General features: G+C 40.6%; 1 protein-coding gene across 2 annotated transcripts; it reads left to right on the top strand.

Annotated features, from left to right (window-relative positions):
- The first annotated feature begins 752 nt into the window (after positions 1–752).
- Positions 753–8,604, top strand: LOC127753815 (LRR receptor kinase SERK2-like). Of its 2 annotated transcripts, XM_052279264.1 has the most exons (12): positions 753–976; positions 2,436–2,634; positions 3,580–3,715; positions 3,949–4,020; positions 4,245–4,388; positions 5,686–5,757; positions 5,863–5,928; positions 6,019–6,086; positions 6,166–6,303; positions 6,443–6,790; positions 7,096–7,490; positions 7,795–8,604. In XM_052279264.1, exons 2-12 carry the CDS (start codon positions 2,565–2,567, stop codon positions 8,119–8,121), a joined length of 1,836 nt encoding a protein of 611 aa, XP_052135224.1. In that variant the 5' UTR covers positions 753–976; positions 2,436–2,564; the 3' UTR covers positions 8,122–8,604. The 2 variants fall into 2 exon arrangements, with proteins under 2 accessions (XP_052135224.1, XP_052135223.1); XM_052279263.1 differs by lacking the exon at positions 753–976 and having other exon boundaries at positions 2,371–2,634.
- The last annotated feature ends 8,703 nt before the right edge of the window (positions 8,605–17,307 follow it).

Below are 17,307 nucleotides of genomic sequence, written 5' to 3'. Positions count from 1 at the left end.
TTCCAGTAACAGTATATCTAACCTGTTCCACTGAATGATGTTGCATGATGATCTCCAGCAGTATCAATCACAGGGAAGAAAAAATTCAGAAAGGAGCAGAAAAAGAGGAACATATGACATTGACAGAATCTAGGAGGCATTATAAGAGCAAGTCTAATAGTACAGCCCACTGCTAGCTCCAATTTATCTATAGCCAATCTAATAGCCAACTCATACAATAGTTACTTACTATATTATTAATATATGGTCCCACCTGTCATACACACAGTGTGTCTTGGAGTCCGTGCTGCAGCTGGCTACAGATCTGTAGCCCGCTGCTCTTCTCTCTCACCGTTTATCTCATTAAAATATGTTTACAGCTGGCTAATAGTCTGCTATTATACCTGCTCTGAGGGGAAAATTAAGTTAATTAGCATCATAGATAAACATCGGTATGTGGACTGCCAGCACTGTACCCCTGTAATATATTTTAAACTTATTTTAATTTGCTTTGCTAACTTTTGGTCAGTGACATAAAATTAACATAATAAATGTAGGGCACACGCGACACGGAACATGAAACAGAAGAAGCTTTTTCCACTTCAACTGCTTCGAGACCGGCAAAGCTCCCTTTTGGACACCTGAGATGAGATCGACGGTTCTGTGCCATCCATTTCAACATCCAAGGAGATGGCTCCAAAAACCATCTGTCTCCATTGCATCCTCCAGAATGAGCTCTTATAAATATTGCCTACTCAAATTTTTAGTCAGCAGTTGAGCAGCACATACTTCATTCCTTCTCTCCCCCTTTTCTTGGTAAGTTTCAGTTAGCACTCAGCAGCTGAGCTCGATGACTTGTCTCTGATGAGGCCTGAGCGCAGTTCTGACACCTGAGCTGAGACCTCAGGTCTTCTTCTTCCTCCAATCTCTCATACGAAACAAAAAAGGTTTTAGCAAGCTAGGAGAAGCACACAATCCTTCTCTCCCTCTCTTCTTGGTAAGTTCTTGCCATATGTGGTAGTACAGCAACAGCAAGAATGGTTGACTTCTGAATCTGTTCTCTTCTACCCTCTTCTCTGCCTGTTTGCTTCAATCACCTGCCTGTGTCATCTGGTGAATTTATTCTATTTCTTCTCAATTTAATGGTTCTTTGAGTTGGGGAGGTTTATGTTGGGACTTGGGGAGAAGAGGCATCACCATTGGAGGGATGGATGAAGCTTTGCTGTTAGCTCAAACACCCTGCAGAACAGCAGAGGTTTCTGTCTGCAATCTGCAGAGCTAAAATTTCTCGGAAATCAAGAGAGAATTCAGAGAAGAGATTACTTTGCGCGTCTTGAGGTTCTTTGCAAGTAGTATTCAGAACAGGGTGTGAACTTTGAGAAGCTGCTACGTAACTGCAAAGAGAAGAGGACAGCTTGTCTGTCTCTGTTTTTCCTTTTGCTCAGTTTATTCCCCTAAATCATTTTGGGCTTTTTTTTTTAGCTTCTAACTTCTCCAGTAATGGTTTAGAATTTACATTTATTTCTTTAAGACAACCTTTATTTCAATAGTAACATACTTTTCATATTTAAGGACAACCTTTTAGACAGTTTAAGGTCTTTTGGACCACCCCATATTTGTACAGGCAATCGATTACAGTGTAACTATAGAAATCCGGTTAGGTTTAGTGACCGCTGCAAGACTCAATACAGTCAGGTGACTGATCACATGTTTTTTATATGCAAGAAATCAAAAATGGTTTGCAACAAAAATAAAATCTTTATCTCTAGAAAGAATCCCAAACAGTCTGAATGTTCTTTTAAGGAGATTCTTGCCTTGTTTGGGTTAAACACCCTGCAGAACAGCAGAGATTTCTGTCTGCAATCTGCAGAGCTAAAATTTCTCGGAGATCAAGAGAGAATTCATAGAAGAGTTTACTTTGCGCGTCTTGAGGTTCTTTGTGGGTAGTATTCAGAATAGGGTGTGATCTGCAAAGAGAAGATGATAGGTCTAGTCTTTTTCTCAGTTTATTCGGGCATTTTTGCGCTTCTAACTTCTCCAATAATGGTTTCAGCATTTACCGAAAAAAAAAACAGTTGTCGTAAGAAAAATGTAAATAAGATATTCTTTATTTAAGACAAGCCTTTACTTCAAGGCATTTGATATTTAAGGACAGCCTTTTAGACAGTATAAAGTTATTTGGACCTCCCATATTTGTATAGGCAATCGATTACAGTGTAATTGTAGAAATCAAGTCAGGTCTAGGGACCACAACAAAACTCATACAGTCAGGAAACTCATAACATTTTCTTGTATTCAAGAAATAAAAAATGGTTTGCGACAAAAGCAAACCTTTATCACACTAGAAATAGTCTGAAAGTTATTTTAAGAAGATTCTTGCCTTGTTCAGGTTAAAGCAGTTTGCTCTTCATGCCTTGTGAGTCTCATATACTTCATTTCATTCTTCTGTGATGCAGCTATCTAGAGCAGACCTCGAATCGATTCTATTTCCATCAAGCAAGCAGATACACGGTGCATTCAGGAGTACCAAGCTAGTGCTTCTGTTCCTGAAAATCAAACAAATTGATAGTAATTTTCAAGAAAGTATGAAGCTAATAGCTTTTGGCTTGTTATTACTGGCATGTATACAATCTTTTGCTACACCTGATTCCCAAGGTAAGGTCTTTACACTTTGATGTGTACCTTTTTCACACTAGTTATTCATAAGCTGCTGGCATTAGATGAGACAATCGAATCAAATATAGAATTTTAACTCTGAACTGCAAGGTACTCTAGAATTATTTCACTGCTCCCTCCGTTTCATATTATAAGACGCTTTCACTTTCTAAGTAAAAATTCTTTAAATTTGATCAAGTATTCAATGTTAGATTTAATGAAACTAATTTGGTGTTGTAGGTGTTACTAAATTTTTCTCTGTAAAATTGATCGAGGTAAGCGTCTCGTAATTACTTAGTTTTTTACTAGAATGTGTCAACTCAGAATTTTTGATGCCTTCCTCTCAAAAAAAAAAGAATTTTTGATGCCTTGTCCTTTTCATCAGTCAAATTTGATATGCCTTCTTGTCCTTGTCGTCAGTCAAATCTTTTTAGTACTACTACCTCCGTCCCAAAATAAGTGCAGTTTTGCACTATTCACGTTCAACGTTTGACCGTCCGTCTTATTTAAAAAATTTGTGAAAAAATTAAAAATATTTAGTCACACATAAAGTACTATTCATGTTTTATCATCTAATAGCAATAAAAATAATAATCATAAAAAATTTTCAAATAAGACGGACGGTTAAACGTTGAACATGAACAGTGCAAAACTGCACTTATTTTGGGACGGAGGGAGTACATTGTTGTAGAGCACGTGTACTTACTTCAGTCCTTTTCCATCACATCAACCTCATACACACATAATTTTTCAGTCACATCACTCAAACACAGCCTTTCTACTCTGGTAGAAATGATATCAACTACCCCTAGAATTACTTTAGTACAATGACATTTTTCTTTCAAGGGAGTATGAACACATTTCTACGGGAGTATATAGCTCAAGAATCTTGGATAGGCCAAAGTACTCAGGCAAACATGATAACTGTTTTTTTTTCTCACACAGTCATAGCCCTGTATGAAACAAGGCTGATGCTCAACGACAATCGTGGTGTCCTGAAAGACTGGATTAATGATAGTCAAGTTAATCCCTGCTATTTTAATTCTATCACTTGTAATCAAGACGGACGGGTCACTTCAATGTAAGTTAACTCTTACATTCTTGCTAACAATATTTTTGTCTTGGCAAGACTGCTATGTATATGCTAAATGCAAACTCCAGCGATTGATCATCGAGGAGAGTTTTTACCCACCAGTACCACATTTTTCATGCTATTGTGTTTCATATTTGTAGTATTGTCAGTTTATTTATACTAAATAAACATTATAACTTTGTAATAACATTTTCTTGATTTCTCATTTCTGAAAATTGTAGAAATTTGAGATCATCAGGGTTATCTGGAGTCTTGTCACCCCGCATTTCAGACCTACCATATTTACAACAGCTGTAAGCTCAGCAATCTGCTTCCTCCGTCCCATAAAAAATCAACCTACTATCGGATGTGACATATTCTAGTACGACTCCAGATTCATCGTATTAGGATATGTCACATCCGATCTTATATTCGTTTTTTTAGGGACGAAGGGAGTAACCCTTTAATGATGTAACATTTGAAGATTAGTCCTCACAAAAAGATCTTACTTTCTGTTGTGTTACATTTTTTGTTTTAGATTATTGGATGGTAACAACATAACTGGAGGAATTCCACAAGAGTTGGGGAACCTATCAAGCTTAACAACTCTAAAACTTGGAGGAAATAGTTTTAATGGATCAATACCTGACTCTCTTGGCCGTCTTTCAAAACTCCAAATTCTGTAAGTTATATTCTGAATTTTTGTGAGAACACAAGTCAGATTATGACCCATTTTGTTTGGGGGCAATTGCTCATTTGACCTTGTTTTAAATGCTAACTATCAATTTAACCCTATTTTTTTAGTTTGTTTATTTGATCTCACTTTTCAAAATCGAAGATGAAAACTGACCCTATTCCGTTAAGACGAGTTAACAGTCTTAACTAAGGGACAAATAGTCCATTTTGCCCTTACTTACTTGACCCTATTATATCAAACGTGCACATATTATATTTGTAACGAATTTAACATATCTTTCACATTTGACACAACTTTGATAGACTTGGCTTCAATTTGATAAAGTTGAATCAATTTGGCAAATTTTAGACAAAATAAACTGAACAAAATTTGATAGAAATTTGGTACACTGATTTTGCTCCTGTGGTGGTAAAAAAGCAGAACAAACAAATCAGAGGAGAAAGCAGAGAACACCACCACCACCGTCTCCTCTCCATGCTCATCCTGCTCGTCCCCCCATGCCGCCATCGCCGCCACCTCACGCCGCCGCCGACGACGACTTGAGCCGCCGCAACAGACGCCGCACGCCGCCGCTGACACCGCACGCCGCATCTGACGCCGCGCGCCACGGCCGCAGCTGACGTCGCTCCCTCCATCCGCGTGCCACCGGCGCCTGCCTCCCTCCTTCCGCGCGTCAACCACACCGCTGATGTCTCCCTCCCTCTGCGCGTGGCGCCACTGCCGCCGCCCCTCCTCCCTCCGCGCGCTGGCGCCGGCGCTGCCATCCCGTCCCTCCGCGCGTCGGCGCCGCCGCCGCCCTCTCCTCCCTCCGCGTGTCGACGCCGGCGCTGCCATCCCGTCCCTCTGCCACCGCCGCCCCCACCTCCCTCCACACGCCTGCGCCCGTGCTGCCGTCCCGTCCCTCAGCGCGCCGCCGCCGCCACTGCCGCCGCCCCCTCGTCCCTCCGCGCGCCGTAGCCAGCGTAGCCGCCCCCTACATTCGCCGCCGCTCACGCCGAGAGAGATGAGAGTGAGAGCAAGATAAGGTTGAGATTGAAGGAAGGATACTTTGGTCAGTTGAAATAATACATAGATTTTTTTTCTTTTTCCTAGATCCTAATAACGTGTATTACAAATAGGGTCAAATGGTAGTTTCGATTTTGAAAAGTATGGTCAAATAAGCGAAAAAAAACAAGGTCAGATTGGCAGTTAGCCTTTAAAATAGGGTTAAATAAGCTATTGTCCCTTTTGTTTGTAGCAGTTGACCATAATAATAACCATAATAATGTGACATCTTGGACAGGGACCTGAGCAAAAATCTCCTAAGCGGGAATATTCCAACCTCTTTGTCCAAGCTTCCATTATTGGATGATATGTAAGTTGGCCTTTTTGTGCTGACAAAATCGTGAACTTGCTAAAATATCACAACTTGAATTACAGTTACATTATATGATGTATCATAACTCACTATGATTTGCAGTAATCTAGCAGACAACAATCTAAGCGGTCAAATACCCAAACAGCTGCTTCAGATGTCTCTCTACAAGTATGGGCTATCTTGGGATATATATTATACAAACAATTTTATGTATACTGCTTTACGGTTTTGATAATAAGCGTAATACTGTCATTCCAGCTATATAGGTAACCATTTGAATTGTGGCCAACACTTGATTCCTTGTGAAGGAAGCAGCGCAAATACAGGTAAAATAGAAAGCAACATGGAAATCTATATTGCACCCTTCATTTGGATCAAGAAATAATTCTATTGTTTTATCAACAGGTGGATCAAATAACTCTGCACTCAAGGTGGTTCTAGCAAGCATTGGTGGAGCAGTCACTCTCCTTGTTATCATAGTACTATTTCTGCTATGGTGGCAAAGAATGCGCCACCGACCTGAAATATACGTTGACGTTCCAGGTTAGTTCAGCAGCATGACATTTGTGTGATGGTTACCATAGGAAACATATTCAGCTATGGAAACAATTTCACATGGACTGAAACAGATTAACAAAGACTTCTTTTTTACCAAAATGATAAGCATGTGCAACAATTTCAGGTCAACACGATCACAATCTAGAGTTTGGACAGATAAAGCGGTTCTCATGGCGAGAACTCCAAATTGCAACCAACAATTTCAGTGAGCAAAATGTTATTGGCAGGGGTGGTTTTGGTAAGGTTTACAAAGGAGCACTTAAAGGTCCACACGGTAGAAAGGTTGCAGTTAAAAGACTGTCTGAAGTGGAAAAGCCTGAAGGGGAAATAGCTTTCCTGAGAGAAGTTCAAATGATAAGCATTGCTGTGCACAAGAACATATTAAGATTGATAGGATTCTGCACAACTCCAACAGAGCGACTCTTGGTCTACCCTTACATGGAGAATCTAAGTGTTGCTTCCCGTTTAAGAGGTAACAGTAATATATGAATATCAGTTTAACATGTTTTTAATTAGATTGCATCCAATTAAATGGCTGGTCTTCATTTACAATGTCAATAAGCATGCAATTGTGGTATATTAGTTAATATGGTACCAGAAATAGGAGCAAACGTGGTATATTCTGAATCTTGACAAAAACAGGAAGTATAGACAATTGAATCGTCGAATTATCTATTCCTCTAGCCAGGTTATGTCAAAACAATATGAGTCCTATGATAATATAAACCCTATAAATATCTAATGCAATGGGACTGCTGATGTAACTTGTATATGCAGATATCAAACTAAATGAACCAGCATTAGATTGGCCAACAAGAGTGCGAATTGCCCTTGGCGCTGCCCGTGGCTTGGAATACCTTCATGAGCACTGCAACCCCAAGATTATCCACCGCGATGTCAAGGCAGCCAATGTCCTGCTTGATGGAAACTTTGAAGCAGTAGTAGGAGACTTTGGGTTGGCAAAGATGATCGACAAAGAGAGGAGCACTGTTACAACAAAGATTTGTGGGACAACGGGCCATATAGCTCCTGAGTACCTGCAGACAGGGAGGTCATCGGTGAAGACAGACATATTTGGATATGGTGTCATGTTGTTAGAAATAGTGACAGGAGAGCGTGCAATCTCCCCTGATTTCTTGGAAGGAGCAGACGATGTCAGGCTCATTGATCAAGTAAGATATCATTTTATTACCCTACTCAAGAAATGTGCAGATTACATGGCGTTAACAATATGTTATGAAACTACAAAATAGAAGCATATCTAGACCACATAAGTAAGAGTTCCTAACCTCGTATGAGTACACGTTAGCTTTAACCATGCATGATGCTTGCCTTATGTTATCACAATATAACTTTTTCTTAAAATTAAAAAAATATATAACTTTTTCTGACGAAAAAAAAAAGGTTTGGTGTCTCATCTGTTCACATAGATGACCCTAATCACCTGATGGGATTGACTCATTGGTACATGTGAAGGTGAAACTGTTGGTGCAAGGAGGACGACTGACTGAAGTTGTGGATCGCAACCTGCACAACGCATATGACTTCGAAGAGCTTGAGAAGATTATCCAGATAGCACTCCTCTGCACTTGTGAGGAACCTGATCGTCGACCTGCTATGTCAGAGGTCGTTAAGATGATGGAAGGCAATGTTGTCCGAGCAGAGCAATGGGAGGAGTGGCAGGCAGCTGAGCTTGCTCGCTCGGCTCGGCAGGTTGAGATGAGGCAACAGCAAAGGTTGGTCAGCATCAGGGAGGAATCTGTCAACATCCAGGAAGCCGTTCAGCTGTCTGGTGCAAGATGATACATGAGCTTCACTTGTTCCTTGATACTAAAGGATAAGGGAGAGAGCAGAAGTACTTTATATAGATATGGATTGTTAGGAACATAGCCTATAGAGTCAATACTTTGCATAAGGAACTGTATCAAACCTGTATCTTGTGAACACAATGGTCTGGAGAGCCACATTTAGTTCAGACATTCATGTGGCGGACCGAGGATTTTGATCCTGAGTAGTGTGCCCAATAGTTCGAAGAGCCAAATCAATGACATGATGGCTTGACGCACACAAATGTATTAATTAAGAAGTCTTAATTGCAGTGCCTTTTCATATCATAGAATCGATCTGAGAAGCAAATATACCAACTTATGAATTTCATATATCTTTTTCATCATGCCATCAATGAAAGAAAGAAACTGATTGATTCAACTTGATCTGAATATACGAGTTTAATTGATTGAACGAGCTTAATGGAAAGAACACTATGATTCTTTATGTTCCAGCTTAAGAAAGAATCGCCATATGTTCCTGTTTACATTTGAATTTGATTGATTCAACTTGATCTTAGTTCTCAAACTGCAAATTAAATCACAAAAGCATGCCTTCAATTTTTGAACTCCAATTGATTTCACTAATTTCAGTTTCCTACTTTTCAATCAATCTATATGGGCCTCTGCTAAGAGAAAAATCAGAGAGACTTGAAAATAGAGAGAGTATACTCGGGTTTGACCGGAGAAGTACGGTTCAACCTGGTAGGCAATCCTTGAGCAGCCGCTGCTTGACACCAACTCGCTGGCCACCGTGACGGCGTGCTTGTGCGTAGCCGATGGCAGGCAGCCTCCGCCAGTCCAGCCGGCGTGGACCTTCACCTGGCCACCTCCACACTCGAGGCTGCCCGCTGCCAACTGCCGCAGCGCTGCGTGCTTGCGCCGCCGCCAACGCTGATTCTCGCGACCGACTGCCGAGTGGACAACCAAAACGAACGCACCACGTGCACGGCTGTATTCTGGTGGGCTTTGCAACGTCAATGCAGCCTGCGAGGTAGCGGGCTTTCTCTTACCTTGGGCTCTCGTTGTACAGTCACCCATCATCAAATGTTAAGTGACATGGGATAGAGTGACATGTGGGGCCCACCATTTTTTATTAATGCGTGCGAAACTGACATGTGGGTCCCACGGGGTTTATTGTTTTTCTTTGATCGAATTGCACGTAAGCACCACGTCAATGCCACGTCAGATGAAGACCAAGTCAAATTAGCCATGTAGACGCCACATCAGCCAAAACTGCCTTCAAAACCGCCGAGGGACCTAATCTGCACCGGTTTTGATAGTTGAGGGACCCGTTGTGTCTGGTTTTTTGGTTGAGGGACGAAAATCGGATTCGTTGACAAGTTAAGAGACCTCAGATGAACTTATTCCTAGCTACGAATAGTTGCGATTCAATACCAATTGACCCGTCCAGTTAAGGAAAAAGTACACCAAAGGTCCCTCAACTTGTCATCGAGTTACAAAATCGTCCCCAAACCGCAAAACCAGATATATGACATCCCTTAACTTACAAAACCGTTCACTATATGTCCTTCGGTGGTTTTGACCCCAGTTTTATCCTACGTGGTGGCTAAGTCAGCGCGGGACCCACGTGGGCCCCACCTGGCAGTAAGCCACGTCGGCCTCTCTCTTCCCCTCTTTCCCCTCCTCCTCCTCCTCCTCTCTCTCTCTCTCTTTTCTTTTTTCTTCTCTGGGGCATGCTCGGCCGGCGGCTAGGGACAAGGCGGGAGAGGAGGAGGCGGCCCCGCGCTGGCGGGCGCCGCGGCGTTGGGCATGGAGGTGGAGCGCGGGGCCGGGCGCCCGACGAGCTGGCGCGCCTCATGACGGCGCAGTTCCTCGCCGGTCAGCTCTCTGCTCTCCCCTATCATGGTCAAACTGCAAGGGAGCGAGGCAACGAGCTGCTCACCGCCGGCGACATAATGGACACCAAGATTTCACCAAAAAACACTTCAATTTCTTCCACAGGAGAAAGGCCGCAGCGCACCTCCCATCCATATAGTTCCCCCAACTCTCAATCAGCCGAGCACACAAGAACATCACAAGAATTTTTTTCACATAAAGTTCATCGGCAACACCCAACACGCCAGTACTTGCTTGTATCCGTCATGGATATTGGATGATGGATCACACGCCCAACACCCAAGCACGCGGCACGCGTGACCAGCGGAACACGACCCACTACTGCTGCCCCTCGCTGCGCGCGGCGGCGTGCGACCTGGGCCAGTCGAGGACGTCGCCGAACACCTTCTCGACGTTCTCCTCGGGCTCGCCGACCAGCTGGTGCCGCATCCCCGGACCTAGGGTACACCCGCCACGTCGGCGCCAACGCCCACAGTAGGTGCTCAATCGGCCAGGGGGCATGAACCGGGGGCTGACCCCACACATGGCGCCATTGAGCACCACGCCGTTATTGCAGAGAGAGAGAGGATGCGGCGCGAGAGCAAGTCGGGGCTCCGAGTCCGCCGAGTCCACCTCCACGGCGCTCGGCCCCGCCTCCACCTCCGCGCCCAACGCCACGGCACCTGCCCGCGTGGGGCCGCTTCACCGCCGGCGGCGACACAGTGCCATCGAGTCCACCGAGTCCACCTCCACGCCGCCGCAGCCGCCGCTGCCGCTACCGCCGCCTCCTCCTCTCCCGCCTCGCCCCGGCAGCCTCGTCCCCAGCCGCCGGCCGGCATGCCCCAGAGAAGATCAGAAGAGAAGAGAAGAGAAGAGTGAGTGAGAGAGAGGAGGAATTGAGAGGAGGGGAAGAGAGAGGCCGACGTGGCTTACTGACAGGTAGGTCCCACGCTGACTCAGCCGCCACGTAGGACAAAAGGAGCGATGAAGTGCGCAGCATGTCGCATTTAATCAACTAGGAAGATAGCCCGCACATTCGCGCGGGCATGTGTCGTACGCTAAGTTTGAGATACTTATAAAAATGAAATATTAACCGGAGAACACCTCCCATGATTTCTATATAAATTGTTTTCGTGGCATTAATTGCTTTTATAAGTTTATAACCTATTAGCTTTATGTTAAATCATATTTAAGTAATATCTATAAGTAATTATTTATAATTTTCTTCATTCTTTTGGTAGATTTATTTTCTTTAGAAAACATGACAACGTAAGTAAAAGTAAGTTGGTTTTCTTTTTTTAGTTGCATATATATTATCGTAGTTTACTAAAGGTTGAGTTGGGTGGGACATGAAGCTCCAGTAAATGTATGGGTTTATATAGCCTAATATGATTGATGTAGTTTGAGAGACGATCCATCAGCGAATATTTCATGTAGAGTGAGTGAGAAGCTCCACGCAGTAATATTTTTTAAATGTGATGTACCATAAATACATGCTTGTTTTTTTATATATAAGATTGATTTAAAAGGCATAGAAGTATTCCATATATATATAGCTTATGGTTGTTTTAATTATGTAGTTGGTGACTTACGAACACTCTGGTGGGCATTTAATTGATTTTAGTTAACACAATACATATTTTCAATTAAATTTTCATGTTTATTTAGTGTTCATGCAAACGGTAGGGTCTACCTTCAAATGATATATTTTAACTTTTATATAGCAAAATATAGCTAATGAATGTTTAATTATAAATAAAACAATAGTTATGACTATTTATATATTATGTTAGTTAGAAAAAAAATAGAAGAGGTGATAATTGCATTGGAGAGAAGAGGATGCGAGAGCCATAGTGGGGGGACAGTGGTATTACCAAAGACAGGATGTTGGGAGGAGATTATTGTTTTTAAGATAGATCGAATATGTCCTATAATTTTGAGTTATCTATTTTTATAAATATATTTAATCTTAGATCTAATTTAAAATACTTTGTGTGTTGTATTTTCTAATTAAACTACTTAAATTATTCTAATTTTAGTGTATTTTATTAATCAGAAGGATTAAAAATATATTTGATATAATAATAATAATTTAATAATTTAATGGTTAAAAATATTTGGTCTAGTTTGAATTTAAATAATATATAAAAAAGGAGGGTGGGCACCGGCCTTGGAACACGAAGGAGGAGGCGTACGTCCGTTTCTACAAAAGTGTATAGGACGGTGATTTAGTTTTATTTTTTTAATAAATATTATTATAAATTGTGATTTCCATCTAACTAAAATAGCATGAAAATCATGAAAATAGGAGAGAAAAGGAACAGAGAGGAGGGCGTACACGGATGGAGTTCACGTACATGGAAATGTACTTAACCGGGACGGGAGGGGATCGATGCGATTTTTTTTTTTGAAAAATAGAACTAATGACGTATAATATCAGGTCCACCATATAACTGTAAATCTAACCGCTGAAAATCTAAAATACTGAGTCTACTGGTTAATTAGAGTGCCACATGACGGTTTAGAAGTGTTTTTAAGAGTACACGTGGCGGTTAGGAGTATTTGTAGGAAGACATGGTCAATAGTTTTTTTTATGTACGTACATATGCATGTTTTTTTTTCCAAATACTGGTACCATGTACATGCATATATACATACATATATTTTCTACGGATGAATAGTATATATTTATTTCTCTCTTGTAAATGCACATGAGATTAGGAGAGAGGGATTAATTACTTTAATATGATTTGATCTAATCTATTATTCTACACCTGTACATACGCAAATCAATTGTTATATATTACGTGACTACATATACAATGGAAAGTGATGTTACGTGTGGGAGGAAGGAAGTGGAGGTGGAAAGATTTTTTTTTAAGATAAATCTGACGGGTTGCAATAATGGGTCCACCGATTTTAATGAAAACGGATGGATAGATGTTTTGCTTTTTTCTTAGAATTTCTATTATTTATTAGAATGCCATGTGGCGACTTAGGAGCGTTTGTAGGATGCCATGTGGCGGCTTGGGAGCGTTTATAGGAAGTTTAATGGACTTTTAATATATAATAGATGTAACAGATGTTACAACACATCGTGATGCACGAAATGGACCTATTGTTCCAAAAACTCGCACCAAGAACTCAGAAGAGCCGAACTTAACCTGAAAAGGAGCAAATGAAGAGATCATCGATCAAGAAGCTAGTACGTATTTTCCACAAGATAGGGAATAATTGATGAGCAACATATAAAGATTAGCAAAATGGGAAAAGGTTGGATCACTCACTGTATGGCTCATCCCACCAGGACCACCCCATGGGCCTATATCGTATTTTTGCCCGTTGGATTTACTGTACGAAAATGCAAGTGAATCAATGACAACAGCACTGCAGATCGTCACGCTTTCTAAATGGTGAGGTGCCACTGCCACATTGATGTCCTTAACAATTCCTTCGCTTCCGCCCCATGGCCCAATCTTTGCAAGCCGATCCTGGATTGCAATCCAGTAAACCAAAAATTAGGAAAAGATTACACAATATATATAACTGAAAAAGTTAATACTATCTCCGTTTCAGGTTATAAGACTTTCTAGCATTGGCCACACTAGAAAGTCTTATAACCTGAAATGGAGGAAGTAGAAGATAAGTAGACATGGATGGGATTTTACGTTCTCGTCCACTCCTGCATCCACGTAGACGCCAATCGCATGCATGTATCTACCTGCATACCCAAAAAAACCAACAATGCTACTGTTGCCTTTCACTGGGGTACTGAAAGGAACCCCTCCTCCTGTTCCATAAGGTCCATATGTATCCTTGCTGGTGACAAATGTAATTGACGTTATAACATCAGAACGTGAATCGACGTAGGGGCCAATTGTTCCATAAACATCCAACAGAGATTCTGAAGGATCCAGGTTAATCTGCAAGGAAAATAAATAACATTGATTTGGACAAGAATAAGACAATAAATTACTTAATCACATTCTGATGAAAAGAAACAGAATGGAACCACCCCTAGCTAGTTTCTTTACTCACTGTATAAGGGTTTGGAAGTGCACCGCCCCAAGGACCAACAGTGAGCCTGTCTCCATTAGGTTTTATGTATGAAAATGCGAGTGAATCGACGATGCTGCCACTGCCAATTGCTATGCTTTCCAGACGGTGGTGTGTCACATTGACATCATGAGCCCTTCCTCCATTTCCACCCCAGGGCCCAATCTTGACAAGCTTGTTTTCAACAATATAATGCAGATCCATCAAGCAGCAAAGCATTAAAAAAGCGATCGACTAATGAAAGAAATATATAAGTACAGTAATTTTAGATAGAGCAGGAGTACCTTTTCGTTTCCATTCCCTAAATTATCCGTTCTAAAGCGTCGTCTACTGACAGCAAGGTTTAGTTGGTTGGTGTTCACATAGACACCAATTGCATGCATGTATCTACTTGCACGAGCAAAGAAGCCAACAATGCTGGAATTTGTTTGCAGTGTAGTGCAGAAAGGATCTCCTCTTTCTGTTCCAAAATGGCCATATCTGTCCTCATTAGTGACCAATGTAAGTGATGTTATAACATTAGAACGTGAATTGGCAAATCGGCCAATTGTTCCAGACACCTCCAATAGAAATTCTGAGGGACCAAGCTGAATCTGTAAAAGTTAGGAACATGATTTTTTGGGTGTCAAGAACTGCAGGACAGAGCCCATAAGAGTGAGAAAAAAATACTGTAGTTGTAATTAAGATGCATTTACTCACTGTATAAGGACTAGGACCAGGATTTCCACCCCAAGGACCAATAGTGATACTTTGACCATTAGGTCCAATATATGAGAATGCAAGTGAATCGATGATTTCACCGCTGCAAATTGTCACATTATACAGACGGTGGGGTGGCACCTCGATGTCATAAGCGCTCCCTCCTTTCCCACCCCAAGGGCCAAACTTACGAAGAACTCCAACCTCCTGATGAGTGAGCACAACCAATTAAGCAAATTTAGAAAGAACAAATAAATAATTACACATGTAAATTAAAGCCCCGTGATTAGTAAATTATTACATTATCATATTCTCCTCTAGCACCTCTTTCTTGTTCCATCGTCTCCCTTTCATTGTGTCTACTTGCATTGCTGGAATCCTGAGAAAATGGCATCAACTCCTCATAAATATTGGTAATCCTGCTCAAAATATATGTATCGTCCCGTGTATCGGTTCTTTTTAAAAATTTTCAGCCCATGCCATGCCTGTTTTCAAACAACTTAGGCCCATTTTGGGTTGGTACCTTTCTGTTGATAGTGTCAAACTTGAGGAAATTTTAACATTAACATATTTGATGTAGTAGAATTGGTACTAGATGGAACCCAAATATTGATATATAGATAGTGTAGGCAAAAATTGGCATCGAACCAAACATCTACATGTTACTATTAAAGTTGCCAAATTAAAATTTTGATAGGGCAAGAATTGGCTTTAAGATCCACAACAGTCCATATAACAAAGATTTCAATTACTAAGCATCAATATATATAGATGTGGTAATGTAGCAAAATGGCATTTTGTGCACAACAAGTTAGTGTTCTAGGCGAAAAGAGATCCATTGTGCAAGAGCTCTTTTAGAGTGCTCCATGTTACCTTTGCTGTGGTAAGATAATATTAATAAATCCTGGTCATTGATTTTTCATATTTGCTTCGTTTATTGACAAATATATTTCCACCACCTAATTAATAAACCAAGAATAAAAGGAAAGCTAGTGCCGATAAGTACTCTTTATGCATGCAAGGAACGAATTATCTTTTATATATATGGTACAAAAACAAATAAACTACCATTAAAATCTCAAATTTTGATTTATTACAAGCACTTAATCGCGCATATATACTTTCTAGTATCAAATTCAAATTATTCAGTTTTGAGCATTCAGGCTGTACATACATATATATAAAGATCAGAAAGTTGAACTTTGAAAAAAATGTTGGCGATATTCGTGTACAGTAATTCGAATTTGGAATGCATTACGTAATTACTTTATAGGCAACAATGTTTTTTTTGTGGCAGTTTAATTATAATTTGCTTTTTTTTCATTTTCTATAATCTAATCATACCTGATCTCCAGGTGATGCTGGATCAATCGGCAGCTCAGAAGGTAAAAGCGATGGTGACGTTCTCTGAAACATAGCATCTAATTCATTCAGTCTGCTGACAACCTCCGCTATCGTAGGCCTTTTGTGTCGATCGGCTTCCACACATTGTAACGCCATTTCTAAACATGTCTTCACTTGTCGTTGAAGACTACCTATTTCCTCAGATGTATACGTCGGCGTTGTCTGCTGAAATCTTCTACTCCAGTTTTCATGGACCTAAGGAAATTGAAACATAATATAAGAAAGATAATTAATGGTATGGGCGCACAATACTAATTGAGGACCTTCATCATATAGGCTAGATAGAAAATTTCTTACGAGCTCGATGAACTCTTGGGAAGGCATTTCAAGCAGTTTTGACCGTGCTTTAGGTCCTTCCATTATCTCTATTATTATCACACCTAGACTGAATACGTCAAACATCTCCGTGATATGTTTTTTCTCAATGTATTCCGGGGGCATGTAACCTCTGCATGATCGATATCATAATTAAGTTAGCATTTTTCTCATTTACATAAAGTGTGAATAGCTAACAAGATTCAACAATTAATTAGAAAATAAGTATATGCTCCCTCATTTCTATAATATAAGGGATTTTAGATGGATTTGACACATCCTAGTAAAATAAATCTGGACAGACGGTTTGTCCAGATTCATTTTACTAGGATATGTCAAATCCACACCTAAAATCCTTTATATTATGGAATGGACAGAGTATGCGATTAAGTTGTCATGTTTGATCAACTTACGGAGTTCCTATAACCACTTTTGTTGTATGATGGGATAGTGTTTTCTCAAATAGCCTTGACAGCCCGAAATCTGCAATTTTCGGCACATTGTTCTTGTCCAACAATATGTTGCCAGGTTTTAAGTCGAGATGGAAAATATGACCTTGCGGTCCATTGTGAAGATAGTTTACACCCTCGCATGTCCCCTTAATTATGTTGTAACGTGTGCACCAATCAAATCCACTGGATTCGTCTGTACCATAAACAATAATTTATTTTCTTGAGACATCAATTTGGTTACCGTTTTTCTTGTTAACTGCAAAGTAATATAGTTAAAAACACAAAAACTTAGTTTTCAAAAAAAAAAAACACAAAAACTATCATACCAGAAAGATAATTGTCAAGGCTTCCACGCTGCAAATATTCGAAGCAGAGAACTCTTTCCTCCATATAAGCCA

This window comes from Oryza glaberrima, chromosome 11 (assembly GCF_000147395.1).
Source record: "Oryza glaberrima chromosome 11, OglaRS2, whole genome shotgun sequence".
In the NCBI taxonomy this organism is placed as follows: Eukaryota; Viridiplantae; Streptophyta; class Magnoliopsida; order Poales; family Poaceae; genus Oryza; species Oryza glaberrima.
The sequence above is the reverse complement of the archived record's forward strand: the minus strand, read 5'-3'. Positions and strand labels throughout refer to the sequence as shown.

Coding starts and splice junctions, on each gene's coding strand:
- LOC127753815 (XM_052279263.1), top strand. CDS start 2,430: ATGCAGCTATCTAGAGCAGACCTCGAATCGATTCTATTTCCATCAAGC. Junction 6,791..7,095: donor TGTTGCTTCCCGTTTAAGAG/GTAACAGTAATA, acceptor TTGTATATGCAG/ATATCAAACTAAATGAACCA. Junction 7,491..7,794: donor ATGTCAGGCTCATTGATCAA/GTAAGATATCAT, acceptor GTACATGTGAAG/GTGAAACTGTTGGTGCAAGG.